This window comes from Somniosus microcephalus, chromosome 1, assembly GCF_052327205.1.
Source record: "Somniosus microcephalus isolate GS21.2 chromosome 1, FLI_Smic_1.0, whole genome shotgun sequence".
In the NCBI taxonomy this organism is placed as follows: domain Eukaryota; kingdom Metazoa; phylum Chordata; class Chondrichthyes; order Squaliformes; family Somniosidae; genus Somniosus; species Somniosus microcephalus.
In genome coordinates this window covers 4894361-4919435 of record NC_140987.1, presented here as the reverse complement: position 1 = coordinate 4919435, position 25075 = coordinate 4894361, and the positions used below count along the sequence as shown (strand labels likewise).

Below are 25075 nucleotides of genomic sequence, written 5' to 3'. Positions count from 1 at the left end.
CTCTGCGCGCTTTCTTTCGCACCTCTCTCTCTTCTCCTGTCGACGCCGCTCGGTCCTGAACACCGGCTGCGCCCTGTGCGCTCTACCCTCTCTCTTCTCCCATCGACGCCGTTCGGTCCTGAACACCGGCTGCGCCCTGTGCGCTCTACCCTCTCTCTTCTCCCGTCGACGCCGTTCGGTCCTGAACACCGGCTGCGCCCTGTGCGCTCTACCCTCTCTCTTCTCCCGTCGACGCCGTTCGGTCCTGAACACCGGCTGCGTCCTGTGCGCTCTACCCTCTCTCTTCTCCTGTCGACGCCGTTCGGTCCTGAACACCGGCTGCGCCCTGTGCGCTCTACCCTCTCTCTTCTCCTGTCGACGCTGCTCGGTCCTGAACACCGGCTGCGCCCTGTGCGCTCTACCCTCTCTCTTCTCCTGTCGACGCCGCTCGGTCCTGAACACCGGCTGCGCCCTGTGCGCTCTACCCTCTCTCTTCTCCCGTCGACGCCGCTCGGTCCTGAACACCGGCTGCGCCCTGTGCGCTCTACCCTCTCTCTTCTCCTGTCGACGCCGTTCGGTCCTGAACACCGGCTGCGTCCTGTGCGCTCTACCCTCTCTCTTCTCCTGTCGACGCCGCTCGGTCCTGAACACCGGCTGCGCCCTGTGCGCTCTACCCTCTCTCTTCTCCTGTCGACGCCGTTCGGTCCTGAACACCGGCTGCGCCCTGTGCGCTCTACCCTCTCTCTTCTCCTGTCGACGCCGCTCGGTCCTGAACACCGGCTGCGTCCTGTGCGCTCTACCCTCTCTCTTCTCCTGTCGACGCCGTTCGGTCCTGAACACCGGCTGCGTCCTGTGCGCTCTACCCTCTCTCTTCTCCTGTCGACGCCGCTCGGTCCTGAACACCGGCTGCGCCCTGTGCGCTCTACCCTCTCTCTTCTCCTGTCGACGCCGTTCGGTCCTGAACACCGGCTGCGCCCTGTGCGCTCTACCCTCTCTCTTCTCCTGTCGACGCCGCTCGGTCCTGAACACCGGCTGCGCCCTGTGCGCTCTACCCTCTCTCTTCTCCTGTCGACACCGCTCGGTCCTGAACACCGGCTGCGTCCTGTGCGCTCTACCCTCTCTCTTCTCCTGTCGACGCCGTTCGGTCCTGAACACCGGCTGCGCCCTGTGCGCTCTACCCTCTCTCTTCTCCCGTCGACGCCGCTCGGTCCTGAACACCGGCTGCGCCCTGTGCGCTCTACCCTCTCTCTTCTCCCGTTGACGCTGCTCGGTCCTGAACACCGGCTGCGCCCTGTGCGCTCTACCCTCTCTCTTCTCCCGTCGACGCTGCTCTGCCTTTTCTGTGCCGTCGGTCGGCTCTAGCCGCCGCTGTCTGGGAAGGGTCTGCGCCGTACCTGTTGCCAGCACATTTCGCTGGACCACCGTGACTGGAGAACCAAGCCCAGCTCTCAACAGCCTCCCCTGTGATGCTCAATCTCTGCTGGATGACTGGGCGGTTGCTCGTGGTCGACGCCCGTGCTTCTGGCCTCGACTTTCTTCCACTGTTCTCCAGGAGCGAATCCCTGGGAGGTAATGCATGGTTGCAGGTAGGTTCGTATCTGCCTCGTCGCCACTGTTAGATCCGTGTATTTTTGATGTAGGGTGTCCTTCAATAACTAGACACAAGACTGCAGGAACAGTCAACAGGTATTTACTGCATGAAGATTAATCTAAAACTAACCGTATAGATCCCTACTCAGGGTTTATATACAGGTGTGGTCACTGCCGGTACTACAGTATGCAGGAGCTGTAAAAAGTAGTTCTCCCCTTAAAGGTACATACACTACAACTATGATGTCATCATTCGTGGTGCTTTCAAAGTGTCCAGCAAGCTTCTCCACCTCTGCAGGCTTCTCAACCACTCTTGCACAATGGCAGAGGAGCCTGCACCAGCTGCTGCCAGCGGCAGAGGCCGAGCTGCCTTCAAATTCGACGAGGCTTCACTGCAGGAATTATTGGATAGGGCTAGGGCCCACAGGGAGGTCCTCTTCCCTAGGTCAGGCAGGACGAGGCCTCCCACTGAGACCAATGCTGCATGGATGCAGGTGTCAGCAGATGCCAACTCGCTGGGAGTCACCAGAGGAACCTTGGCATTATATCTCTAACTCCTTCCTTTACTCCCCCACAGTACCATCCAGAGCCCCCGTCCTCACTGTGGAGGAGGAAGAGGCTGTGCAGCCAGACTCCTCAGAGGAAGCTCCAACCTCTGAGGGCGCAGCGTCAGCAGAAGTAAGCGCACCCAGCACCAGCGCAGACACTCACACCTCGGGGGGACCTTCGGGACATAGAGTAGTGTTGTCACCTGGTGTTTCACAGCTCACAAGTGAGCCTCAGCAGATTCTGGAGACAGGGACAGCAGTGGAGAGTCCTCGTCGGAGGGCGCAGGACTCTGCCAGCTCAGCTCAGCTGCGCTGCATGTCGACCCTCTGCCTCTGGGTCCATCCGCAAGAGAAGAGGTGATGGATCTCCATGCACAGATGCAGGAGTCTCTGGCAGGTTTTGTCTCCAGGGTCGCTGCGAGTGTGGAGCGAATGGAGGAGTCCATAGCGACCATGAGCAGAGCCTTTGTGGAGTCATTGGTGCATGAACGCAGCACCATGGAAAGGTTGGCAACCTCCATGCAGGAGATAACTCGCCAGGGTACGGAAAACATGGTGAGTGCTCATAAGAGAATGACATCTCTTGAGGAGCGTTGGCCATCTGTTGAACAGAGAAACCAGATCTTCATGGAAGTCCTTCTGAGTAGGACTGCCAGTGCAGAAACGGGTCCCCATGGCCCCCTAAAGCGCAGCAAGGTGCTCTCAAGCCACTTCCAAGCGCTGGCCCCTTCTGGCCTGTGCAGCTTCAGGTGAGTGAGCAGCAGCCTGGTGCTCCTGGCGCTCATCCTGCTGTTCCTGGTTCTGCTGCTGCCGCCTCTGCTGTTGGAGATCCTCTAATGCCAGGAAGGGAACGTCCCAAAGGCCTCCCATGCTTCTGGCAGATGCCTCCATTGAGGAGGCGCTGAGTTAGGGTGTGAGAGGGGCTTCCCAGGAGCTCACACTGGAGAAGTGTGTGAGGCTCCAACTTTCTGCAGCTGCTCCTAAGGCTTCAAAAAGTTCCCCCAAGCCTTGATCAACAAGGTCCTGCAGCCTGCAAATGCTGCCTATTTAAATCTCTTCAGCCCTCAGCGACCTGCTGCTGCAAGCAAGCAAGCCAGCTGTTTTCACACCAGCTCTCAGCAGCGGGGTTCCCCGCAGGCGGGTTTCAGGTGGGGAAAGCCCCAAAGTCGCAACGGCACGGGAAAATCCACTTCAACAAGCAGATAATTGCTTGTTAGTGCTCCGACGACCAGTCCCGCCAGCAGCGGCCGGGACTGAAGCGGGGCGCGCGGAAACGGCAGTCCGAAAGTCGGACGGGGCGGGGAATCAGGCCGGGGGGGGGGTCCCGACCCGCTTTTTCGCTGATTTTCAGCCCCCGGCCGCATGAAAAGCTGCCCGACAGCGGCCAGAAAATTGGGGCGTACCTATTTGCAAGTGGTAATTGATTAAACTTACTCTCATATGTGTCCTTACTCATGATGGAGCAGTCTGCCACTGTGTCAATACACATACCAATATATTGCTCGTTGATCAAAAGTTTTCTATGGAAGTCTCTCTCACGCCTGCTAGTGTTACCGCTAGTGGCATAGATACTGTAGATGCCTAGTTCTTCAACATCAGGGGTGTTCGCTTCAATATTGTGAACTCTTCCCTTTTGTTGTCGCTGCTTTGCATTGCCACTAGAATGGTTCTTACTCTCTAATTTCGATCTAACTCTGCAAGCTGTTGAAATATAGCCTTGCTTCTGGCAGTGAAAACACTTCATATTTCTGTATTGGCAGGACTGTGGTGAGTGATTTCCATTGCAGTGATAACAATTCACTGAACTGCTCTCACTGACATGCTTTTGACTCCGTCTCACAGTTTTAGATTCAGAGGGGGCTTTGTGACTGTAGACCTCAGCTGCACGAGTCACTTGAGTTGGACGGAGCTCCCTAGCATTCTTAGACGCCATCTCCATAGATAGGACGATTTAGCATGCTGTGTCAAACGTTAGGTTCGGGGTGTTCAGTAACTTGGACTGTGTGCGCTCATCCACCAGTCCACCCACAAACTTATCTCACAACGCACGATCCAACAATGTACCGAAGTTACAATGCAAAGACAGGTTTTTAAGAGCTACAATGTCCTCACTGATGGTTTCACTTTGTTTTTGGTTTCTGATACCAAACTTATACCTTGCTGTTATTTCGAACGGCTTTGGGTTGAAATGGTGCTTGAGTTTTTCGACAATGTCTTCAGATGACGCATCCTTCGCTTTCCCTGGGGCGAGTAGGTTTGTCAACGTTCCATAGACATCTGGCCCGATCTCCGCTAGAAAAATTGCTTTTTTCCGTTCATGAAATACTTTATTTTGAGCTTGAACATTCTCATCTGCACCTTCAGTCTCAATAATGTTATTGGCCTTAAAAAACATCTCCATCCGCTCAATGTAAGAAATGAATGGTTCTCGAGCTCGGTCATACAGGCCGAGGCTTCCGATGAATCCTGTAGGCGCGGCCATGATTGTCCCGATCCCATTGAACAGTGACTCAGCCACTACCTGTGTACCTGTCAGAATCAGCGCTGCTGTTGCTGTGTATACATACCTGCGAAGGCCAAGCACAGAGGATTCTGCATCAGCATTAACAGCAAAACATCGCAAAAATTCACCTTAAACTTGTCCATTTGAATGTTGAACACTGTGTCCTTCCATGATCCCTAAAAATGGCTTTGGGACCCCATGCTCGTTGCCAAAATGTAATATATGTGGGGAGAAAAAAGGATGGACAGAGACACGATGGCCCCGATTTTCGGGCAGCTGTCGGGCGGCATTTCATGCGGCCGTGGTCCGAAAATCGCGGAAAAAGCGGGTCGGGACCCCCCCCCGCCTGATTCCCCGCCCCGTCCGACTTTCGGGACTGCTCGTCGGAGCACTAATCAACAATGATCACCTTGTTAAGGACGATTTTCCCGTGCCGTTGCGACTTTGGGGCTTTCCCCACCTGAAACCCGCCTGCGGGGAACCCCACCGATGAGAGCTGGCATGAAAACAGCTGGCTTGCTTGCTTGCAGCAGCAGGTCGCTGAGGGCTGAAGAGATTTAAAGAGGCAGCATTTGCAGGCTGCAGGACCTTGTTGATCAAGGCTTGGGGGAACTATTTGAAGCCTTAGGAGCAGCTGCAGAAAGTTGGAGCCTCACACACTTCTTCAGTGTGAGCTCCTGGGAAGCCCCTCTCACCACCCTAACTCAGGACCTCCTCAACCGAGGCATCTGCTAGAAGCATGGGAGGCCTTTGGCACCTGCCCTTCCTGGCATTAGAGGATCTCCAACAGCAGAGGTGGCAGCAGCAGAACCAGGAACAGCAGGATGAGCACCAGGATCACCAGGCTGCTGCTCACTCACCTGAAGCTGCACAAGCCAGAAGGGGCCGGCGCTTGGAAGTGGCTTGAGAGCACCTTCCTGCGCTTTAGGGGGCCAGTGGGACCCGTTTCTGCACTGGCAGTCCTACTCAGAAGGACTTCCATGAAGATCTGGTTTCTCTGTTTAACAGATGGCCAACGCTCCTCAAGAGATGTCATTCTCTTATGAGCACTCACCATGTTTTCCGTATGCTGGCGAGTTATCTCCTCCATGGAGGTTGCCAACCTTTCCATGGTGCTGCGTTCATGCACCAATGACTCCACAAAGGCTCTGCTCATGGTCGCTATGGACTCCTCCATTCGCTCCACACTCACAGCAACCCTGGAGACAAAACCTGCCAGAGACTCCTGCATCTGTGCATGGAGATCCATCACCTCTTCTCTTGCGGATGGACCCAGAGGCAGAGGGTCGAGATGCAGCGCAGCTGAACTGAGCTGGCAGAGGCCTGCGCCCTCCGACGAGGACTTTCCACTGCTGTCCCTGTCTCCAGTATCTGCTGAGGCTCACTTGTGAGCTGTGAAACACCAGGTGACAACACTACTCTATGTCCCGAAGGTCCCCCCGAGGTGTGAGTGTCTGCGCTGGTGCTGGGTGCGCTTACTTCTGCTGATGCTGCGCCCTCAGAGGTTGGAGCTTCCTCTGAGGAGTCTGGCTGCACAGCCTCTTCCTCCTCCACAGTGAGGACGGGGGCTCTGGATGGTACTGTGGATGAGTAAAGGAAGGAGTTACAGATGTAATGCCAAGGTTCCTCTGGTGACTCCCAGCGAGTTGGCATCTGCTGACACCTGCATCCATGCAGCATTGGTCTCAGTGGGAGGCCTCTTCCTCCCTGACCTAGGGAAGAGGACCTCCCTGTGGGCCCTAACCCCATCCAATAATGCCTGCAGTGAAGCCTCGTCGAATTTGAAGGCAGCTCGGGGTCTGGCACTGGACACAGCTGCTGCAGGCTCCTCTGCCATCCTGTATGGTTCATTTGGAAGCCTTCAGATGATGCAGTGCTTGCTATGGACCTTGAAAGCACCACATCATACTGTGGGGATTTCTGACTCGATTTAGACAATTAGCAAGGCTTCCCACATGCTGGGAATTAATTGGCCAATTGAGGGAAAATTGCGTGGGGCTGGCTGACACTTTTTTATGTGTGTCAGAAACCCCACATTTGGGGAAATCCGACCATTTCCCACACAAGCCGAAAATCGGGGCCGATGAGTTGCTGATCCATGTGCTTGTTTTACTAGGCCAGAGCGAACTGAGCATGCTCATACCAAACCATGTGATAATACATTACAGACATAAAAGATTCCCCTGGCGCTATTTGAAGAGCGGGGGAATTCATCCGGTGTCCTGGCCAATCAATCAACTTATCCCTCAGGGCAGCTAGGGTAAAGCAGAGATATTGGTTGAGTGGGAATAAGGTGAGGGTGTGGCCAGGGGGAAGAGGGGCTGGGGGGAGGAGGAGGGGCACTGCCGGGGTGGGGGGGGTGGTGATGCTGAGGGGGAGAGCCTTGTAGGATAACACAGATTACGGGGCGATGTTGGAAGTAAGTTGAGCTCTGTGACTCAGTGCTGGTATCAGACCAGCCCACCCCATCCGACCCTCAATATCACAGTGTGATTCATCATTTCCACACACAGAGTCTGCTCCGGGTTGACCTAACCATCCCCCCCATCCCACCTACGCCCACAACCCCACATACTCCAAATCCCATCTATCCAAATAGCCTCCAACCCTACCTACCCATCTCCCCATATCCCCCAACCCCACCTAACCCTTAATACCATCTACGCCCACTCTCACCTACCCCAACCCCACCTTCACTCAACCCCACCAACCCCAACCCCACCTACCTACCTTCTCTCCATATCCCCCAATCCCACCTTCTGCCCATATCCCTAATCCCACCTACTCACCTTCTCCCCATATCCCCCAACCCCACCTAACCCTTAATCCGATCTGCACAAATAACCTCCCAGAGATGTCGGGGAACATAGGGTCTGATGAAAGGGAGGAACTGAAAGAAATCAGTATTTGTAGGGAAATGGTGTTAAGGAAATTGATGGGATTGAAGGCGGATAAATCCCCAGGGCCTGATAATCTACATCCTAGGGTACTTAAGGAAGTGGCCCTAGAAATAGTAGATGCGTTGCTGATCATCTTCCAACATTCGATGGAATCTGGAACAGTACCCATGGATTGGAGGGTAGCTAATGTTACCCCACTATTCAAAAAAGGTGGTAGAGAGAAAACGGGGAATTACAGACCGGTAAGCCTGACATCGGTAGTGAGGAAAATGCTAGAGTCCATTATAAAATATGTAATAGCAGAGCACTTGGAAAACAGTGGCAGGATTGGACAAAGTCAACATGGATTTACAAAAGGTAAATCGTGCTTGACTAATCTACCGGAATTTTTTGAGGATGTAACTGGTAAAATAGATAAGGGAGAACCAGTGGATGTGGTGTATTTGGACTTTCAGAAGGCTTTTGATAAGGTCCCACATAAGAGATTAGTGTGTAATGTTAAGGCACATAGAAACATAGAAACATAGAAGATAGGAGCAGGAGTAGGCCATTCGGCCCCTCGAGCCTGCTCCGCCATTCAATGTGATCATGGCTGATCATCCAAATTCAGTACCCTGTCCCTGCCTTTTCCCCATATCCCTTGATCCCTTTAGCCTCAAGAAATATATCCAACTCTTTCTTGAATATATTTAATGAACTGGCCTCCACCGCCCTCTGTGGCAGAGAATTCCACAGGTTCACCACTCTCTGGGTGAAGAAATTCCTCCTGATTTCAGTCCTAAATGGCTTACCCCTTATCCTTAGACTATGACCCCTGGTTCTGGACTCCCCGGCCATCAGAAACATCCTTCCTGCATCTAGTCTGTCCAGACCTGACAGAATTTTATAGGTTTCGATGAGATCCCCTCTCAATCTTCTAAACTCCACTGAGTATAAGCCCAATCAACACAATCTCTCCTCATACGTCATTCCTGCCATCCCAGGTATCAGCCTGGTGAATCTTCGCTGCACTCCCTCCATGGCGAGAACGTCCTTCCTCAGGTAAGGTGACCAAAACTGCACACAATACTCAAGGTGCGGTCTCACCAAGGCCCTGTACAACTGTAGCAAGACATCCTTGTTCCTGTACTCGAACCCTCTTGCTACGAAGGCCAACATACCATTTGCCTTCTTAACCGCCTGCTGCACCTGCATGCTTACCTTCAGTGACTGGTGCACAAGGACGCCCAGGTCTCTTTGCACTTCCCCTTCTCCCAATCTATTGCCATTCAAATAATAATCTGCCTTCCTGTTTTTGCCACCAAAGTGGATAACCTCACATTTATCCACATTATAGTGCATTTGCCATGTTTCTGCCCAATCACCCAACCTGTCCAAATCGTACTGGAGTTTCCCGACATCCTCCTCGCAGCTTACCCTCCCACCCAGCTTTGTGTCGTCTGCAAACTTGGAGATATTACACCCAATTCCCTCGTCCAGATCATTAATATATATTGTGAACAGCTAGGGTCCTAGGACCGATCCTTGCGGTACCCCACTGGTCACTGCCTGCCACTCGGAAAACGACCCGTTTATTCCAACTCTTTGCTTTCTGTCCGCCAACCAGTTCTCTATCCAAGTCAATACCTTGCCCCCAATCCCATGTGCCTTAATTTTGCATGCTAATCTCTTGTGTGACCTTATCGAAAGCCTTCTGAAAGTCCAAATACACCACATCCACTGGTTCTCCCTTATCTATTTTACCAGTTACATCCTCAAAAAATTCCAGTAGATTAGTCAAGCATGATTTACTTTTTGTAAATCCATGTTGACTTTGTCCGATCCTGTCACTGCTTTCCAAGTGCTCTGCTATTACATCTTTTATAATAGACTCTAGCATTTTCCCCACTACCGATGTCAGGCTTACCGGTCTATAATTCCCCGCTTTTTCTCTACCACCTTTTTTGAATAGTGGGGTAACATTAGCTACCCTCCAATCCATGGGTACCATTCCAGAGTCTATCGAGTTCTGGAAGATGATCAGTAATGCATCTATTATCTCTAGGGCCACTTCCTTAAGTACCCTGGGATGTAGACCATCAGGCCCTGGGGATTTATCGACCTTCAGTCCCATCAATTTTCCTAACACCATTTTCCTACAAATACTGATTTCTTTCAGTTCCTCTCTTTCATCAGACCCTATGTTCCCCGGCATCTCTGGGAGGTTATTTGTGTCCTCCTTTGTGAAGACAGAACCAAAGTATGCATTTAGTTGGTCTGCCATTTCCTTGTTTCCCATTATAAATTCCCCTGATTCTGACTGTAAGGGACCTACGCTTGACTTCACTAATCTTTTTCTCTTCACATATCTATAAAAGCTTTTACAGTCAGTTTTTATGTTCCCTGCGAGCTTACTCTCATATTCTATTTTGCCTTTCTTAATGAATCCCTTTGTCCTCCTTTGTTGACTCCCAAACTGCTCCCAATCCTCAGGATTATTGCTTTTTCTAGCCAATTTATATGTCCTCTCCTTGGATCTTATGCTATCCCTAATTTCCCTTGTTAGCCACGGTTGAGTCACCTTTTTTGTTTTATTTTTACGCCAAACTGGGATGAACAAATTCTGTAGCTCATCCATTCGGTCTTTGAATGTTTGCCATTGCCTATCCACCGTCAACCCTTTGAGCGCCATTCCCCACTCAATCTTACCCAACTCACTCCTCAGACCATCGTAGTTTCCTTTATTTAAATTGAGGACCCGTGTCTCTGACTCAACTACTTCATTCTCCATCTTAATGAAGAATTCGATCATATTATGATCGCTCCGACCCAAGGGGCCTCATACAACAAGATTGCTAATTAATCCTTTCTCGTTGCATGATACCCAGTCTAAAATGGCCTGATCTCTTGTTGGTTCCTCGACATATTGGTCCAGGAAACCATCCCGTAAACACTCCAGGAATTCCTCCTCCACAGTATTGTTACTAATTTGGTTGGCCCAATCTATATGTAGATTAAAGTCACCCATGATGACTGCTGTGCCCTTATTGCACGCTTCTTTAATTTCCCTTTTAATGCCATCCCCAACCTCCACTTTACTGTTTGGAGGTCTATATACCACTCCCACTAATGTTTTTTTCCCCTTAGTATTTCTCAATTCTACCCATACAGATTCCACATCATCAGAGCTAATATCCTTCCTTACAACTGTATTAATCCCTTCTTTAACCAGTAATGCTACCCCACCTCCCTTTCCTTTTTGCCTATCTTTCCTGAATATCGAATACCCCTGGATGTTGAGTTCCCAGTCTTGGCCTTCCTTGAGCCACGTTTCTGTAATCCCAACCAAATCGTATTCGTTTTCCTCTATTTGCGCAGCCAATTCATCCACCTTATTACAAATGCTCCTCACATTAAGACACAAAGGGCTGGATTTTCCTAAGCCCCTGGAGTCGGGTTGGAGGCGTGCTGGCGATAAAAATCGGAGATCCGGGGATCCCGACCCCATCCCGCCTCCAACCCGCCTCCATGTCAATTTCATAGGAGTCGGGTTGTCGACAAGTGCTGGAACCCGACTCCCAGAGGCGGGAAGGGATTAAAGGCAATTTAACTGCCTGTTAACAGGTAGTTAACAGGTAGTTTTTTGCCTATTCGCGATTTTTATTGCTGGTTTGTGGGCTTCGACAGCTCCAAACCACGAAAAGTTTTCGAGGCGGGACGTGGGTCTGAGGTCTTGGAGGGGTCGAGATGCCCAGTGTTCAGGTGAGTGAGGGGTGCAGGAGTGCAAAGGTAAGTGTTTTGCAAGTGTTTAAAGTGTTTAAATAAGTTTAACTTACTTTTACTTACCTTTACAGGAGTCCTGCATTCCGGTGTCGGGAGTCGGCTGCAAGAACCACAGAAGCTCCGATTTTTAAAAAAAAATCAGCTTCTTGGTTTCTGCAGCAAAATGATTTTAAAGTTATCCTGAGAAAGGACTGAGGCTGAATTAGCAGTTTTTCAGTGCTTGACAGCTTCAAACAGCTGTTAAACACTGATATTTCATCTGCCAAAAGCTTTTGACAGATGAAATGTCAATCTCTGACGTCACCTGTTGCCGGGTGGCCCTTAATTGGCCTGCTGAGCCCACAGGGCGGGCTCAACAAGGTCAATCAGAGGAAAATCCAGTGGGTTGGCCACATCTCCATGGAGGCGGGACAACAAGCCCGAATGTGGGTTTCCCACCTCCAACCCGCCCCCGTAGCAAAATCCAGCCCATAGGCCTAGAAATTCAGTTGTTTGCGCCAGCCGCTAGCGCCTTAGGAGGAGGAGATGTTGGGCGCTAGGCGGCTAGCGCCCGGGCGCAGCGCGATCTGCGCCTCTCCCCAACTTCACTCACGATTTAGCGGCGGCGCAAAGCCTTTGCGCGCGCTCAGCTGCGCGCGCAGATCCTGACGTCATTTCATCGTGCAACGCCCTTTGTGCGCCCCAAACCGGAAATTCAGTGGCGCCGCCCTTCTTTGCGCCTGGCGGCCCCAGCACCTGGTAGAGGGGAACAGTTCCCAGTCGCTGCGGGGCGCGGGGGGTGCTATTTAAAGGGGACTCCTCCTGCCGTATAAGTGGCAGCCATTTTGTGCCAATCCCTCTGTGTGAGAGATGGATATTTGGAGAGAGACAAAAGCAGAGAGCTTTCTGATTTGACTCAGCGCTCGCACAGGTACTTGTGGCTTCAGGCCAGAGCTTTGCACTTGGATTTCACTTTCAGTGCCATAGCCTTGAGTCGCCACATATAATGGGGGCTGCAATGGGTGGAAACGTTGGCTTTCTGCATTGCATTCAAAGGGATCAGAGACGCCGTGAGAGAGTGCCAGTCATGGCCAGACGGAGATTGGCCAACAGGCGTCGGCACAGGAGGCCTTACCCACCCAGGGTATACCGCCAGCAGTTCTCATATCTGACCATGTCTGAGGAGCAGTGTGTTTGGAGGATGCGATTCAGAAGGGAGGTGGTCACTGAGATCTGCCACCTGCTTCGCAGAGGTCTGCAGCCACAGCTGAGGAGCAGGACGTCTCTGTCAGTGGCAGTGAAGGTGACGGTGGCTCTCAACATCGATGCCACTGGCTCCTTCCAATCCGCTACTGGGGACATTGCCAACATCTCCCAGTTCGCGGAACATTGCTGCATCCGCCAGGTGAACAATGCCCTTTTCAGAAGGAGACGTCAGTACATCTCCTTCCCCATGACCCTGGACAAGCAGCAAGAGCGTGCAACCGGATTTGGAAGAATAGCGGGCTTCCCCATGGTTGAGGGTGTGGAACTGATGAACCAGCAATGGTCAGGCCTTGCTTCAGGGCTGCAGTGTGCAGGGCATGGCAGCCAAACAAGTCGACCCTTCCCCTTTAAGAGCTGACCGGCGCCAGCGTGTCTGCCTTCATTGAGCAAGTCGCCGCACCTGCGCAGCACCCGTCCTCGGTGTTAGCGCCCCGGATCGCCGGATTAGCGCCTAATGATAGTCGTGCATCGCCTGTTTTAGCGCAGCAGCAACCTCTTGGGGCGATGCGACTGAATATCGGCGAAGGTGGAGCGACTTTGCGCCGGGCGCAAACTTTAGCGGCCGCCCGACTTTACCGCCCCAAAAGTGGCTATACTGAATTTCTAGGCCAAAGCCTTCAGGCTTGTTTTTTTAACGCTCTTAGACCTATTAGAATTATTATTTACTGTGGCCACGTTTGATTTAAACCGTTGATTTCTCTGACTGCCACTGTTAAGTCTGTGAATTATTTAGTTAATTAAAACACAGACTAATGAGTAACAATAAAAACAGGTCTTTACTGGTTGGAGGTAGGGACTATACTGAATACAAGATTACTGCACAGTGCTTATATACCGGTGTGTTCACCCCCGGTATTACGTCTACAACAGCCTGAGAAAGTAGTACATCTCTTAAGGTGGAACAGGCTTAAGCTCTCTTAAGGTGGAACAGGTTACATACACAACACTCCTCCCTTCTTAGCTTTATAGTCATCCCCCCCATTTAACATAACGTAATAACATATATACATATATAACTTCATGTTTAACGTAACATATCACAGATTCAGTCTCTGCGGAAAACAGTTCACAGATTCAATCTCTGTGGTGTAGTCGGTTCACGTTACTCATTCAATAGTCCTTTCATGGATTTAACAGCTTGAACTTCCGAACTGATTTGGCTCCGTTCGGAGGGACCACGTGTGTGATCTGGTAGAGGTGATAATGGTTCAGATGGGTCATCTTCTGTTTTTACTTTTCCTTTTCTGCTTCTTGGAGACTCTCTGGGCTCCATTGTCAGCTGCCACAGCTGCCAGCTGCATGCGCAGTTCCTCCTTCTCTTCCTCCTGTTTCCGTCGTAGAGCCAGCTTCTCCCGATGTTCCATAGGCTTTTGGTGCTCCTCCATGATTTCTGCACTTTGGGAGTCGAAGTTACAAACTGGGCAGGACAGGACATCGTAATATTCGGTGTCGTCCACCAGGTCATGGTAATATTCGGTGTCGTCCTGAGCTAGACCAGTGAGAGGGTCGTCTATTTCCTCCATACCCAGCTGGACGTTAGCCAGCTCTTGTTCCAAATCCAGACATCTTTCCTGAAGAGACTTCTTCATGTGTACCTCTGCATCCAGCTTTTTCTGGGCTTTCAGCAAGTCGTTTACTAGTGACCTCATTTGTGATTTTAATACTTCAACTTCCTTTGGAGATTGATTGATCGGACTATGCAATCCCTCTACCGGAGCAGCTGTTTCAGCGGTCTGTTGTTCTACATTGACATGAGTCAGCGTACTTTTGGCATCCAATGGCTGCTCTGTTGCAGTCGTTTCAGTCTGTGTCATCACATCAGCCATCTCAATGACTTTTGAGAGCTCCGAACCCTTTTCCTTTGAAGATCGCAGCTCGTGTTCAAGTTTTTCCCATTTCAGAGTCTTGTCCCTCAGCATATGAAGGAGTTGGCTGACCGTTAACTCTTCTGACACCAGATTATGGCACACACCTTCAGAACCTGAATCAGCTTTGATTCGTTCGGCCTCCTCGCGCAGATGGTTGGTGTGCTCCTGCTCCATTTTCTCCATCAGTTGCTTCTGTTGACTTTCCAGATTCTCCCACTCTGTAACAAAGAACTTTTTTATTTCATTCATCTCTTGCTCAAAACGGCGAATCATTTGTTCTAATTGCTGTTGTAGTTTGAAATGGAGTTGAGTTCGAGCCCAGTGTCCCTCAAAAATGTGCATATCAGTAGACTTGACAGACTCAGAATTCTCTGTTAAACTATGTTGTTGTTGCTCAGTGGAATTCTGTGCTGAAACTTTGTCTTTTGCACATGGGTTGGTCTTACCATCATCAGTTCTAGAGTCTGGGCTGATTATCTGCACCGAGTTCTCACTCTTTATGGCTTTTAGCAAATGCCAGTCCATATTTATGTTTCTAAACCACTCCCGGCCTAGTAGTGGTGGACCTCCCTCCGGTAGCACATATAAGTCCATTATTTGACTTCCTTCGCCCTTGTTGGCCACTGCAACCTTTATTGTCCCGATGGGGTACACTCTCTGCCCCGTGTAGGTTGTCAATATAATCTCCGTATCCTGTAGGGGAATATGTTGGAATAACCTTCTGTAATCTTTCTTATTCATGACCGACAATGCCGATCCAGTGTCCAATTCCATTTTTACTTGGACTCCTTCTATCTGAAGAGTAACCCAAATTGTCTGGAGGTCTGCACCCTTACCAACGTTGAGTACCCTTAAGCTAGCCAGTTCAATACTGCTCGCGTCTGAATCGGACTCCTGTTCGGCCACCTTGTGTACCTTTGCGTATTTCCCTTGCAGTGACTTCTTGTTGCTGGTCTTCTTCGCTGACCTGCATACTCTAGCTATATGTCCAAGCCTACCACAAGTTCTACATTCTTGGTTTTTAAACCAACACTGGTTCTGATCATGCGTTGTCTTTCCACAACGATAACATTTGCCAGAACTCACACCCAATTTGTGTGCACTGAGCTCCGGTGACCGTAGCTGCATTACTGCCGTGCCTCTCGCTGCGGCTTCGTGTGCTGCTGCCATAGTGACCGCCTTCTCAAGCGTCAGCTCATTCTCCTCGAGCAGTCGCTTTTGTGTATCCTGTTTAAATAAACCACACACAAATTTGTCTCGAAGTGCATCTGTCAGTCCCGTTCCAAACTGGCAATATTTCGCTAATTTACGCAATTCCAGCAAATATTCAGCATTGCTTTCATGCTGTAGCTGCCTTCTGTCGTAAAATTTAAATCGTTCCGCTAGCATCAGCGGCGTGGGGTTTAGATGATCTTTCAGGACAGTAACAATCTCATCGAACGTCTTATCCGCCGGTTCATCTGGTGATAACAGGTGTTTCAATTGCCCGTATGTCTTCGCACCCATTAAATTTAATAATGTTAGAGCTTTATCTTGGTCACGAATTTTATTGGCCTTACAATAATTTTTTACTCTTTCAACATATATGGCCCAATCTTCGAGGTCACTATCAAAGGTGCTAATATTCCCGTGTTTAGGCATTGTAGATTTGCAATTTCTCAGATTTTCTTTTCTTTACTTGTTATCAAAGATGGCGGCTTCCCGCTCTTGCCGTCGTCCTCCGCCCACAAAATGGCAGTTTTCCCGCGCTTGGCGGTCTTCACCCGTCCCCCGACGCCGTCTCCCTTCAGCCCCCGAGTGCGGCCCTTATCAGCGGATGCGATCGATGGCCCGGCTGCGCCTCGCACTTGAAAGCAGCCCGGCCCTTATCTGCCGATCGCTATCGCCCTGTACCTCTCTCTTCCCCAGTCCTGTCTTCTACTCCGGTTCACAAGCTGATGGAGGCTTCAGGGTCCTAATGCCTGTCGCTTCCAGTGGGGTGGTGAGTGGTGAGGTTTGAAACCTCTCTTCAACCGCCGTGGAATAACTGCCGCAGGGTAAGAACCTGACTCGTCGCCAGTGTTAAGTCTGTGAATTATTTAGTTAATTAAAACACAGACTAATGAGTAACAATAAAAACAGGTCTTTACTGGTTGGAGGTAGGGACTATACTGAATACAAGATTACTGCACAGTGCTTATATACCGGTGTGTTCACCCCCGGTATTACGTCTACAACAGCCTGAGAAAGTAGTACATCTCTTAAGGTGGAACAGGCTTAAGCTCTCTTAAGGTGGAACAGGTTACATACACAACAGCCACTTTTGTTTTTCTCCTTCCTATCTTTTGCTTTTATCCCTGTTTTCCTTTCCTCTGTCTCCCTGCTCAGGTTCCCAACCCCCTGCCATTTTAGTTTAAACCCCCCCGAACAGTGCTAGCAAACCTCCCCGCAAGGATATTTGTCCCGCTCTGGTTCAGGTGCAACCCGTCCGACTTGTACAAGTCCCACCTTTCCCAGAAGCAGGCCCAGTGATCCAGGAAACTAAAGCCCTCCCTCCTGCACCAACTCTTTAGCCACGCATTCATCTGCTCTATCCTCCTATTCCTATACTCACTAGCACGTGGCACCGGGAGTAATCCAGAGATTACAACCTTTGAGGTTCTGCTCTTTAATCTGCTACCTAGCTCCCTAAATTCTTGTTGCAGGACCTCATCCCTCTTCCTACCTATGTCGTTGGTCCCAATGTGAATCACGACCTCTGCCTGTTCACCCTCCCCCTTCAGAAAGCCCTGCAGCCGTTCAGTGACATCCTTGACCCTGGCACCAGGGAGGCAACAAACCATCCTGGAGTCACGTCTACAGCCACAGAACCGTCTATCTGTTACCCTTACGATAGAATCCCCCACCACTATTGCTCTCCCACTCTTTTTCCTCCCTTCCTGAGCAGCAGCAACACCCCCGGTGCCAGGAAGTTGGCTGCTGCTGCCTTCCTCTGGTGAGTCATCCCCCTCAACAGTATCCAAATTGTTTGGGGGCAAGGTATTGACTTGGATAGAGAACTGGTTGGCAGACAGAAAGCAAAGAGTTGGAATAAACGGGCCTTTTTCCAAGTGGCAGGCAGCGACTAGTGGGGTACCGCAGGGATTGGTCCTTGGACCCCAGCTATTCACAATATATATTAATGATCTAGACAAGGGAACTAGATGTAATATCTCCAAATTTGCAGACGACACAAAGCTGGGTGGACGTGTGTGTGCTGTGAGGAGGATGCCGAAAATCTCCAGGATGATTTGGACAGGTTGGGTGATTGGGCAAAAGTATGGCAGATGCAATATAACGTGGATAAATGTGAGGTTATCCACTTTGGTGGCAAAAACAGGAAGGCAGATTATTATCTGAATGGCAATAGATTGGGAGAAGGAGAAGTGCAATGAGACCTGGGTGTCCTTGTGCACCAGTCGCTGAAGGTAAGCATGCAGGTGCAGCAGGCGGTTAAGAAGGCAAATGGTATGTTGGCCTTCGTAGCGAGAGGGTTTGAGTACAGGAACAGGGATGTCTTGCTGCAGTTGTACAGGGCCTTGGTGAGACCACATCTTGAGTATTATGTGCCGTTTTGGTCACCTTATCTGAGGAAGGATGTTCTTGCCATGGAAGGAGTTCAGCGAAGATTCACCAGGCTGATACCTGGGATGGCAGGAATGATGTATGAGGAGAGATTGGGTCGATTGGGCTTGTACTCGCTGGAGTTTAGAAGAATGAGAGGGGATCTCATTGAAACTTATAAAATTCTGACAGGACTGGACAGACTAGATGCAGGAATGATGTTCCCGATGGTCGGGGAGTCCAGAACCAGGGGTCACAGTCTAAGGATAAGGGGTAGGCCATTTAGGACAGAAATGAGGAGGAATTTCTTCACCCAGAGAGTGGTGAACCTGTGGAATTCTCTACCACAGAAGGCAGTAGAAGCCAATTCAGTAAATATATTCAAGAAGGAGTTGGATATATTTCTTAAGGCAAAAGGGATCCAGGGGTATGGGGAGAAAGCAGGGACAGGGTACTGAAATTGGATGATCAGCCATGATCGCATTGAATGGCGGAGCAGGCTCGAAGGGCCGAATGGCCTACTCCTGCTCCTATCTTCTATGTTTTCTATGCACCCACTCTCACCTACCCCCAACCCCACCTTCACCCAACCCCACCTACCTACCTTCTCTCCATATCCCCCAATCCCACCTTCTGCCCATATACCCAATCCCACCTTCACTCCATATCCCCAATCACACCTACCCATCTTCTCTCCATATCCCTGGAACGGGACCAACATCCTTGCGGGGAGGTTTGCTCGTACTTTTGGGGGGGATTTAAACTAACTTGGCAGGAGGATGGGATACGGAGTGGAGCTATAGTAGGTGGTGATTCACAGCCAAATATAGAGGAAAAAACAAGTCAGCCTGGAAGGCAGAGCAAATATGTAACAGCACAAGGGAGTATGGCAAGGCTGAATGGCATTTATTTTAATGCAAGGAGTCTTGTGAGTAAGGCAGATGAATTGAAGGTGTTGATGAACACGTGGGAGTATGATATTGTTGCTATCACAGAGACATGGTTGAGGGAGGGGCAGGACTGTCAGCTCAATATTCCGGGGTATAGAATCTTCAGGCGAGACAGAGGGGGGTGTAAAAGAGAAGGGGGTGTCACGATATTAATCAAGGAGTCAATTACTGCTGTAAGGAGGGATGATATCTTAGCAGGTTCCTCTAATGAGGCCATATGGGTAGAACTTAAAAACAAAAAGGGGGCAAGCACTTTGCTGGGAGTGTACTGTAGGCCTCCAAACAGTCGGGGATTTCAACTTCCCCAATATTAACTAGGATAGTCAGAGTGTGAAAGGCTTAGAGGGTGCGGAATTCTTAAAGTGCATCCAGGAGAGCTTTTTGAGCCAACATGTAGAAAGTCCTACAAGAGAGGGGGCGGTACTGGATCTAATTCTAGGGAATATAACCAGGCAAGTGGTAGAAGTGTCAGTAGGAGAGCATTTTGGTGACAGTGACCATAATTCGGTGAGATTTAAGGTAGTCATGGAAAAGGATAAAGATGGACCGGAAATAAAAGTTCTAAATTGGGGGAAGGCTGATTTTAATATGATAAGGCAGGACCTGGCCAAAGTGGACTGGGATAAGCTACTTGTAGGAAAATCCACATCAGAGCAGTGGGAGTCTTTCAGAAAGGAAATTGAGAGAGTACAATGGCAACATGTTCCCGTGAAGGTCAAGGGTGGGAGCAACAAGCCCAGGGAACCCTGGATGTCAAGTGATATACAAGAATGGATTAGGAACAAAAGGGAGGCTTTTGGCAGATACAAAGTACTAAAAACAGTGGAAGCCCTAGAGGAGTATAGAAAGTGCAGGGGGGTACTTAAAAAAGAAATTAGGAGAGCGAAGAGGGGGCACGAAAAAACACTGGTGGGCAAAATAAAGGAAAATCCCAAGATGTTTTATAAGTATATTAAGGGCAAGAGGATAACCAGGGAAAGAGTAGAGCCCATTAGGGACCAAAGTGGCAATCTGTGTGTAGAGCCGGAAGATGTAGGTGAGGTTTTAAATGAATATTTTGCATCTGTGTTCACTGTGGAGAAGGACGATGTAGGCATAGAAATCAGGCAGGGGGATTGTGATATACTTGAACAAATTAGTATTGAGAGGGAGGAGGTACTGGCGGTTTTAGCGGGCTTAAAAGTGGATAAATCCCCAGGCCCAGACGAGATGTATCCCAGGCTGCTGTGTGAGGTAAGGGAGGAGATTGCAGGGGCTCTGACACAAATTTTCAGAACCTCTCTGGCCACAAGGGAGGTGCCAGAGGACTGGAGAACAGCTAACGTAGTACCATTATTCAAGAAGGGTAGTAGGGATAAACCAGGGAATTACAGGCCAGTGAGCCTAACATAAGTGGTAGGGAAATTATTGGAAAAAATTCTGAGGGACAGAATTAGTCTCCACTTGGAGAGGCAAGGATTAATCAAGGATAGTCAGCATGGCTTTGTCAGGGGGAGATTATGTCTAACCAATTTGATTGAATTTTTCGAGGGGGTGACTAGGTGTGTGGATGAGGGTAATGCAGTTGATGTCGTCTACATGGACTTCAGTAAGGCTTTTGACAAAGTCCCACATGGGAGACTGGTCAAGAAGGTAAGAGCCCATGGGATCCAGGGCAACTTGGCACATTGGATCCAAAATTGGCTTAGTGGCAGGAGGCAGATGGTGATGGTCGAAGGTTGTTTTTGTGACTGGAAGCCTGTGTCCAGTGGTGTACCGCAGGGATCGGTGCTGAGTCCTTTGCTGTTTGTAGCTTACATTAATGATTTAGATATGAATGTAGGAGGTATGATCAGTAAGTTCGCAGATGACACAAAAATTGGTGGGGTGGTAAATAGCGAGGAGGGAAGCCTCAGGCTACAGGACGATATAGACGGGTTGGTCAGATGGGCAGAACAGTGGCAAATGGAATTTAACCCTGAAAAGTGTGAGGTGATGCATTTTGGGAGGACTAACAAGGCAAGGGAATACACAATGAATGGTAGGACCCTAGGAAAGACAGAGGATCAGAGGGACCTTGGTGTGCATGTACATAGCTCCCTGAAGACAGCAGGACAGGTAGATAAGGTGGTTAAAAAGGCATATAGGATACTTGCCTTCATTAGTCGAGGCATAGAATATAAGAGCAGGGAGGTTATGATGGAGCTGTACAAAACGCTAGTTAGGCCACAGCTGGAATACTGTGTGCAGTTCTGGTCGCCACACTATAGGAAGGATGTGATTGCATTGGAGAGGGTGCAGAGAAGATTCACCAGGATGTTACCTGGGCTGGAGCGCTTCAGCTATGAAGAGAGACTGGACAGGCTGGGGTTGTTTTCCTTAGAGCAGAGAAGGCTGAGGGGGGTCCTGATTGAGGTGTACAAAATTATGAGGGGCATAGATAGGGTAGATAGAAAGGAACTTTTCCCCTTAGTAGAGGGGTCAATAACCAGGGGGCATAGTTTCAAGGTAAGGGGCAGAAGGTTTAGAGGGGATTTGAGGAAAAACTTTTTCACCCAGAGGGTGGTTGGAATCTGGAACTCACTGCCTGAAAGGGTGGTAGAGGCAGGAACCCTCACAACATTCAAGAAGCATTTAGATGAGCACTTGAAACGCCATAGCATAAAAGGCTACGGACCAAGTGCTGGAAAATGGGATTAGAATAGACAGGGCTTGATGGCCGGCGCGGACACGATGGGCCGAAGGGCCTCTTTCTGTGCTGTATAACTCTATATGACTCTATACTATCCCCCAACCCCACCTATCCACCTTCTGCCAATATCTTTCCGCTCCTTTGCCCTGCAGAATCACATCTAATTGTCTCACTGCCCTCTTCAAAGTCCTTCGCTGGTAACTTATTCCAAACTCGATTACCCTTTGTGTGAAAGAGTTCCCCCAGTCCCTCGCTCAATGTTTAACCTGTGTCCCGCGGGATTCGAGCCCTTCACTGGAGAGAACTATTCGCCTGGACCGGATCTGTAATAGTCCCTTCGGGTCCTCAAAACTCCCATTGGGTGAGCTGGAAGTGTTGTCTAAACCAAAGCAGGGATATATTGGGAGGCAGTCAGGTTGGTGTCAGTTGTCTGCGGTGCGCGGCAGTGAGGGGGTGAATATCCCCAGTTGCCAAGTGCTTATTCAGCAGGATGTGGTTGTTGAGCAGGCGGCAGCCTTCGACTGACGGAGTTCTCACTCCGTGATGCAGACACCGAGATGCAGAGACGCAAGAGCTTGGCTGACTGCCTTCTCCTGCCAGTCCTCCACCTGCTCCTCAACCTCTCGCCTCTTCAGGCCGAGAGTGGCTCCGGCGGTAAGTGGGGCTTGGGCTGGGCTGGGGTTTGGATTGCCTTTGGGTTCAGTGACACCACTTGTCACATCAGCTAGACGATGCTGCATTCTGGCTGTGAGCTCATCGCCTCTCCCTGCAGGCAGACACCAGGAAAAGTTTCTCCAGGGGGCTGAGCAGCTCCTCACCCTCGGTGAATGGGTTCAAAATGTTACCAAGCACAGAAGAATTCGCACACCTTATGAAGGACTATGTCTCTCTCTCTGTCTCTCTCTCTCTCTCTCTCTCTCTCTCTGTCTCTCTCTCTCTGTCTCTCTCTCTGTCTCTCTCTCTCTCTCTGTCTCTCTCTCTGTCTCTCTCTCTGTCTCTGTCTCTCTGTCTCTCTCTCTCTGTCTCTCTCTCTGTCTCTGTCTCTCTCTCTCTCTCTGTCTCTCTCTCTGTCTCTCTCTCTGTCTCTCTCTCTCTCTCTGTCTCTCTCTCTGTCTCTCTCTCTGTCTCTCTCTCTCTGTCTCTCTCTCTGTCTCTCTCTCTCTCTCTGTCTCTCTGTCTCTCTCTCTGTCTCTCTCTCTGTCTCTGTCTCTCTCTCTGTCTCTCTCTCTGTCTCTGTCTCTCTCTCTCTCTCTGTCTCTCTCTCTGTCTCTGTCTCTGTCTCTCTCTGCCTGTCTCTCTCTCTGTCTCTCTCTGCCTGTCTCTCTCTCTGTCTCTCTCTCTGTCTCTCTCTCTCTCTCTCTCTGCCTGTCTCTCTCTCTGTCTCTCTCTCTGTCAATTAGAGAAGCGTGCGATAAGAGCACAGCTGTCATCATGGGTGACTTTAATTTACATATTGATTGGACTACCCAAATTAGTAAAAATTCTGAGGAGGAGGAATTCCTGGAATGTTTTCGGGACGGTTATCTGGACCAATATGTCGAGGAGCCGACTCGAGATCAGGCCATTTTAGACTGGGTATTGTGCAATGAGAAGGGACTTATCAACAATCTTCTTGTACGAGGCCCCTTGGGTCAGAGCGATCATAATATGATCGAGCTCTCAGTCGAGATGGAGAGTGAGGAAATTGAATCAGAGACTAAGGTCCAGAACTTAAATAAAGGGAATTACGAGGGTATGAGACGGGAATTGGGTAAGATTGATTGGGTGGTGTTTCTGGGGGGATTGACAGTGGATAGACAATGGCAAGCATTCAAAGATAGAATGGAAGAATTCCAGAACATGTTTATACCGGTTTGGCATAAAAATAAACCTAAAAAGGTGGCTCAACCGTGGATAACGAGGGAAATTAGGGACAGCATAAAATCAAAAAAAAGGGCATATCAACTGGCAAAAAAAAGCACCAGACCGGAAGATTGGGGGCAGTACAGGATACAGCAAAAGAGGACAAAGGGATTAATCAGGAAGGGGAAAATAGAATACGAAAGTAAACTTGCAGCAAACATAAAGACAGACTGCAAAAGCTTTTATCGGTATATCAGGAGGAAAAGACTGGTAAAATCCCAAGTCGGTCCCTTGCAGTCCGATTCGGGAGAATATATAATGGAGAATAAGGAAATGGCTGACCAATTAAACTCATACTTTGGTTCTGTATTCACAAAGGAGGACACAAATAACCTCCCAGGAATATCGGCAAACATAGGGACTAATGAGAGGGAGGAGCTGACAGAAATTAGTATCTCTAGGGATATGGTGTTGGGTAAGTTGAGGGGACTGAAGGCCGACAAATCCCCGGGGCCTGATAAACTACATCCTAGGGTACTTAAGGAGGTGGCCCTGGAGATAGCAGATGCTCTAAGGATCATCTTCCGGAACTCCATTGACTCGGGAACAGTACCCGTGGATTGGAGGGTAGCTAATGTTACCCCAATATTTAAAAAGGGGGGTAGAGAGAAAGCAGGGAATTATAGACCAGTAAGCCTTACATCGGTTGTGGGCAAAATGCTAGAGTCCATTATTAAGGATAAAATAGCGGAGCACTTGACAAATGGGGAAAGGATCGGACAGAGTCAACATGGATTTACAAAGGGTAAATCGTGTTTGACTAATCTGCTGGAATTTTTTGAGGAAGTAACTGGTAAAATAGATGGGGGAGAGCCAGTGGATGTGGTGTACCTTGACTTCCAGAAAGCCTTCGATAAGGTTCCACACAAAAGATTATCATGCAAAATTAAGGCTCATGGGATTGGGGGCAAAGTATTAACGTGGATAGAGAACTGGCTGGCGGATAGAAAACAGAGAGTTGGAATAAACGGCTCGTTTTCGGAGTGGCAGGCAGTGACCAGCGGGGTGCCGCAAGGATCTGTCCTGGGACCCCAGCTGTTCACAATATATATAAATGATCTGGATCAGGGAATTGGATGCAATATTTCCAAATTCGCTGACGACACTAAACTAGGAGGAGGGGTGGGCTCTGATGAGGATGTCAGGAGGCTACAGTGCGATTTGGACAGGTTGGGGGAATGGGCGGATACGTGGCAGATGCACTATAATGTGGATAAATGCGAGGTTATCCACTTTGGGGGTAAAAACAGGAGGGTAGATTATTATCTAAATGGCAATAGATTGGGAGATGGGGAAGTGCAGAGGGACCTGGGTGTTCTTGTGCACCAGTCACTGAAGGAGAGCATGCAGGTGCAACAGGCGATTAAGAAGGCAAATGGTATGTTGGCCTTCATATCAAGGGGGTTCGAGTATAGGAATAGGGATACCTTACTACAGCTGTACAAGGTGCTGGTGAGACCGCATCTGGAGTATTGTGTACAGTTTTGGTCGCCCCATCTGCGGAAGGATGTTCTTGCCATGGAAAGAGTGCAGCGGCGATTCACCAGGCTGATACCTGGAATGGCGGGAATGACC

General features: G+C 49.7%; 1 protein-coding gene across 1 annotated transcript in view; it reads left to right on the top strand.

The window, feature by feature from the left end:
* The first annotated feature begins 22056 nt into the window (after positions 1 to 22056).
* The window catches only part of LOC147123899 (interleukin-7 receptor subunit alpha-like), a 95747-nt gene continuing 92728 nt past the window's right edge, over positions 22057 to 25075 (top strand). The window contains exon 1 of the mRNA XM_086002576.1: positions 22057 to 22252. Within this exon, the coding sequence (XP_085858702.1) occupies positions 22156 to 22252 (97 nt within the window). The 5' untranslated portion in view covers positions 22057 to 22155. The remainder of the gene's footprint in view (positions 22253 to 25075) is intronic.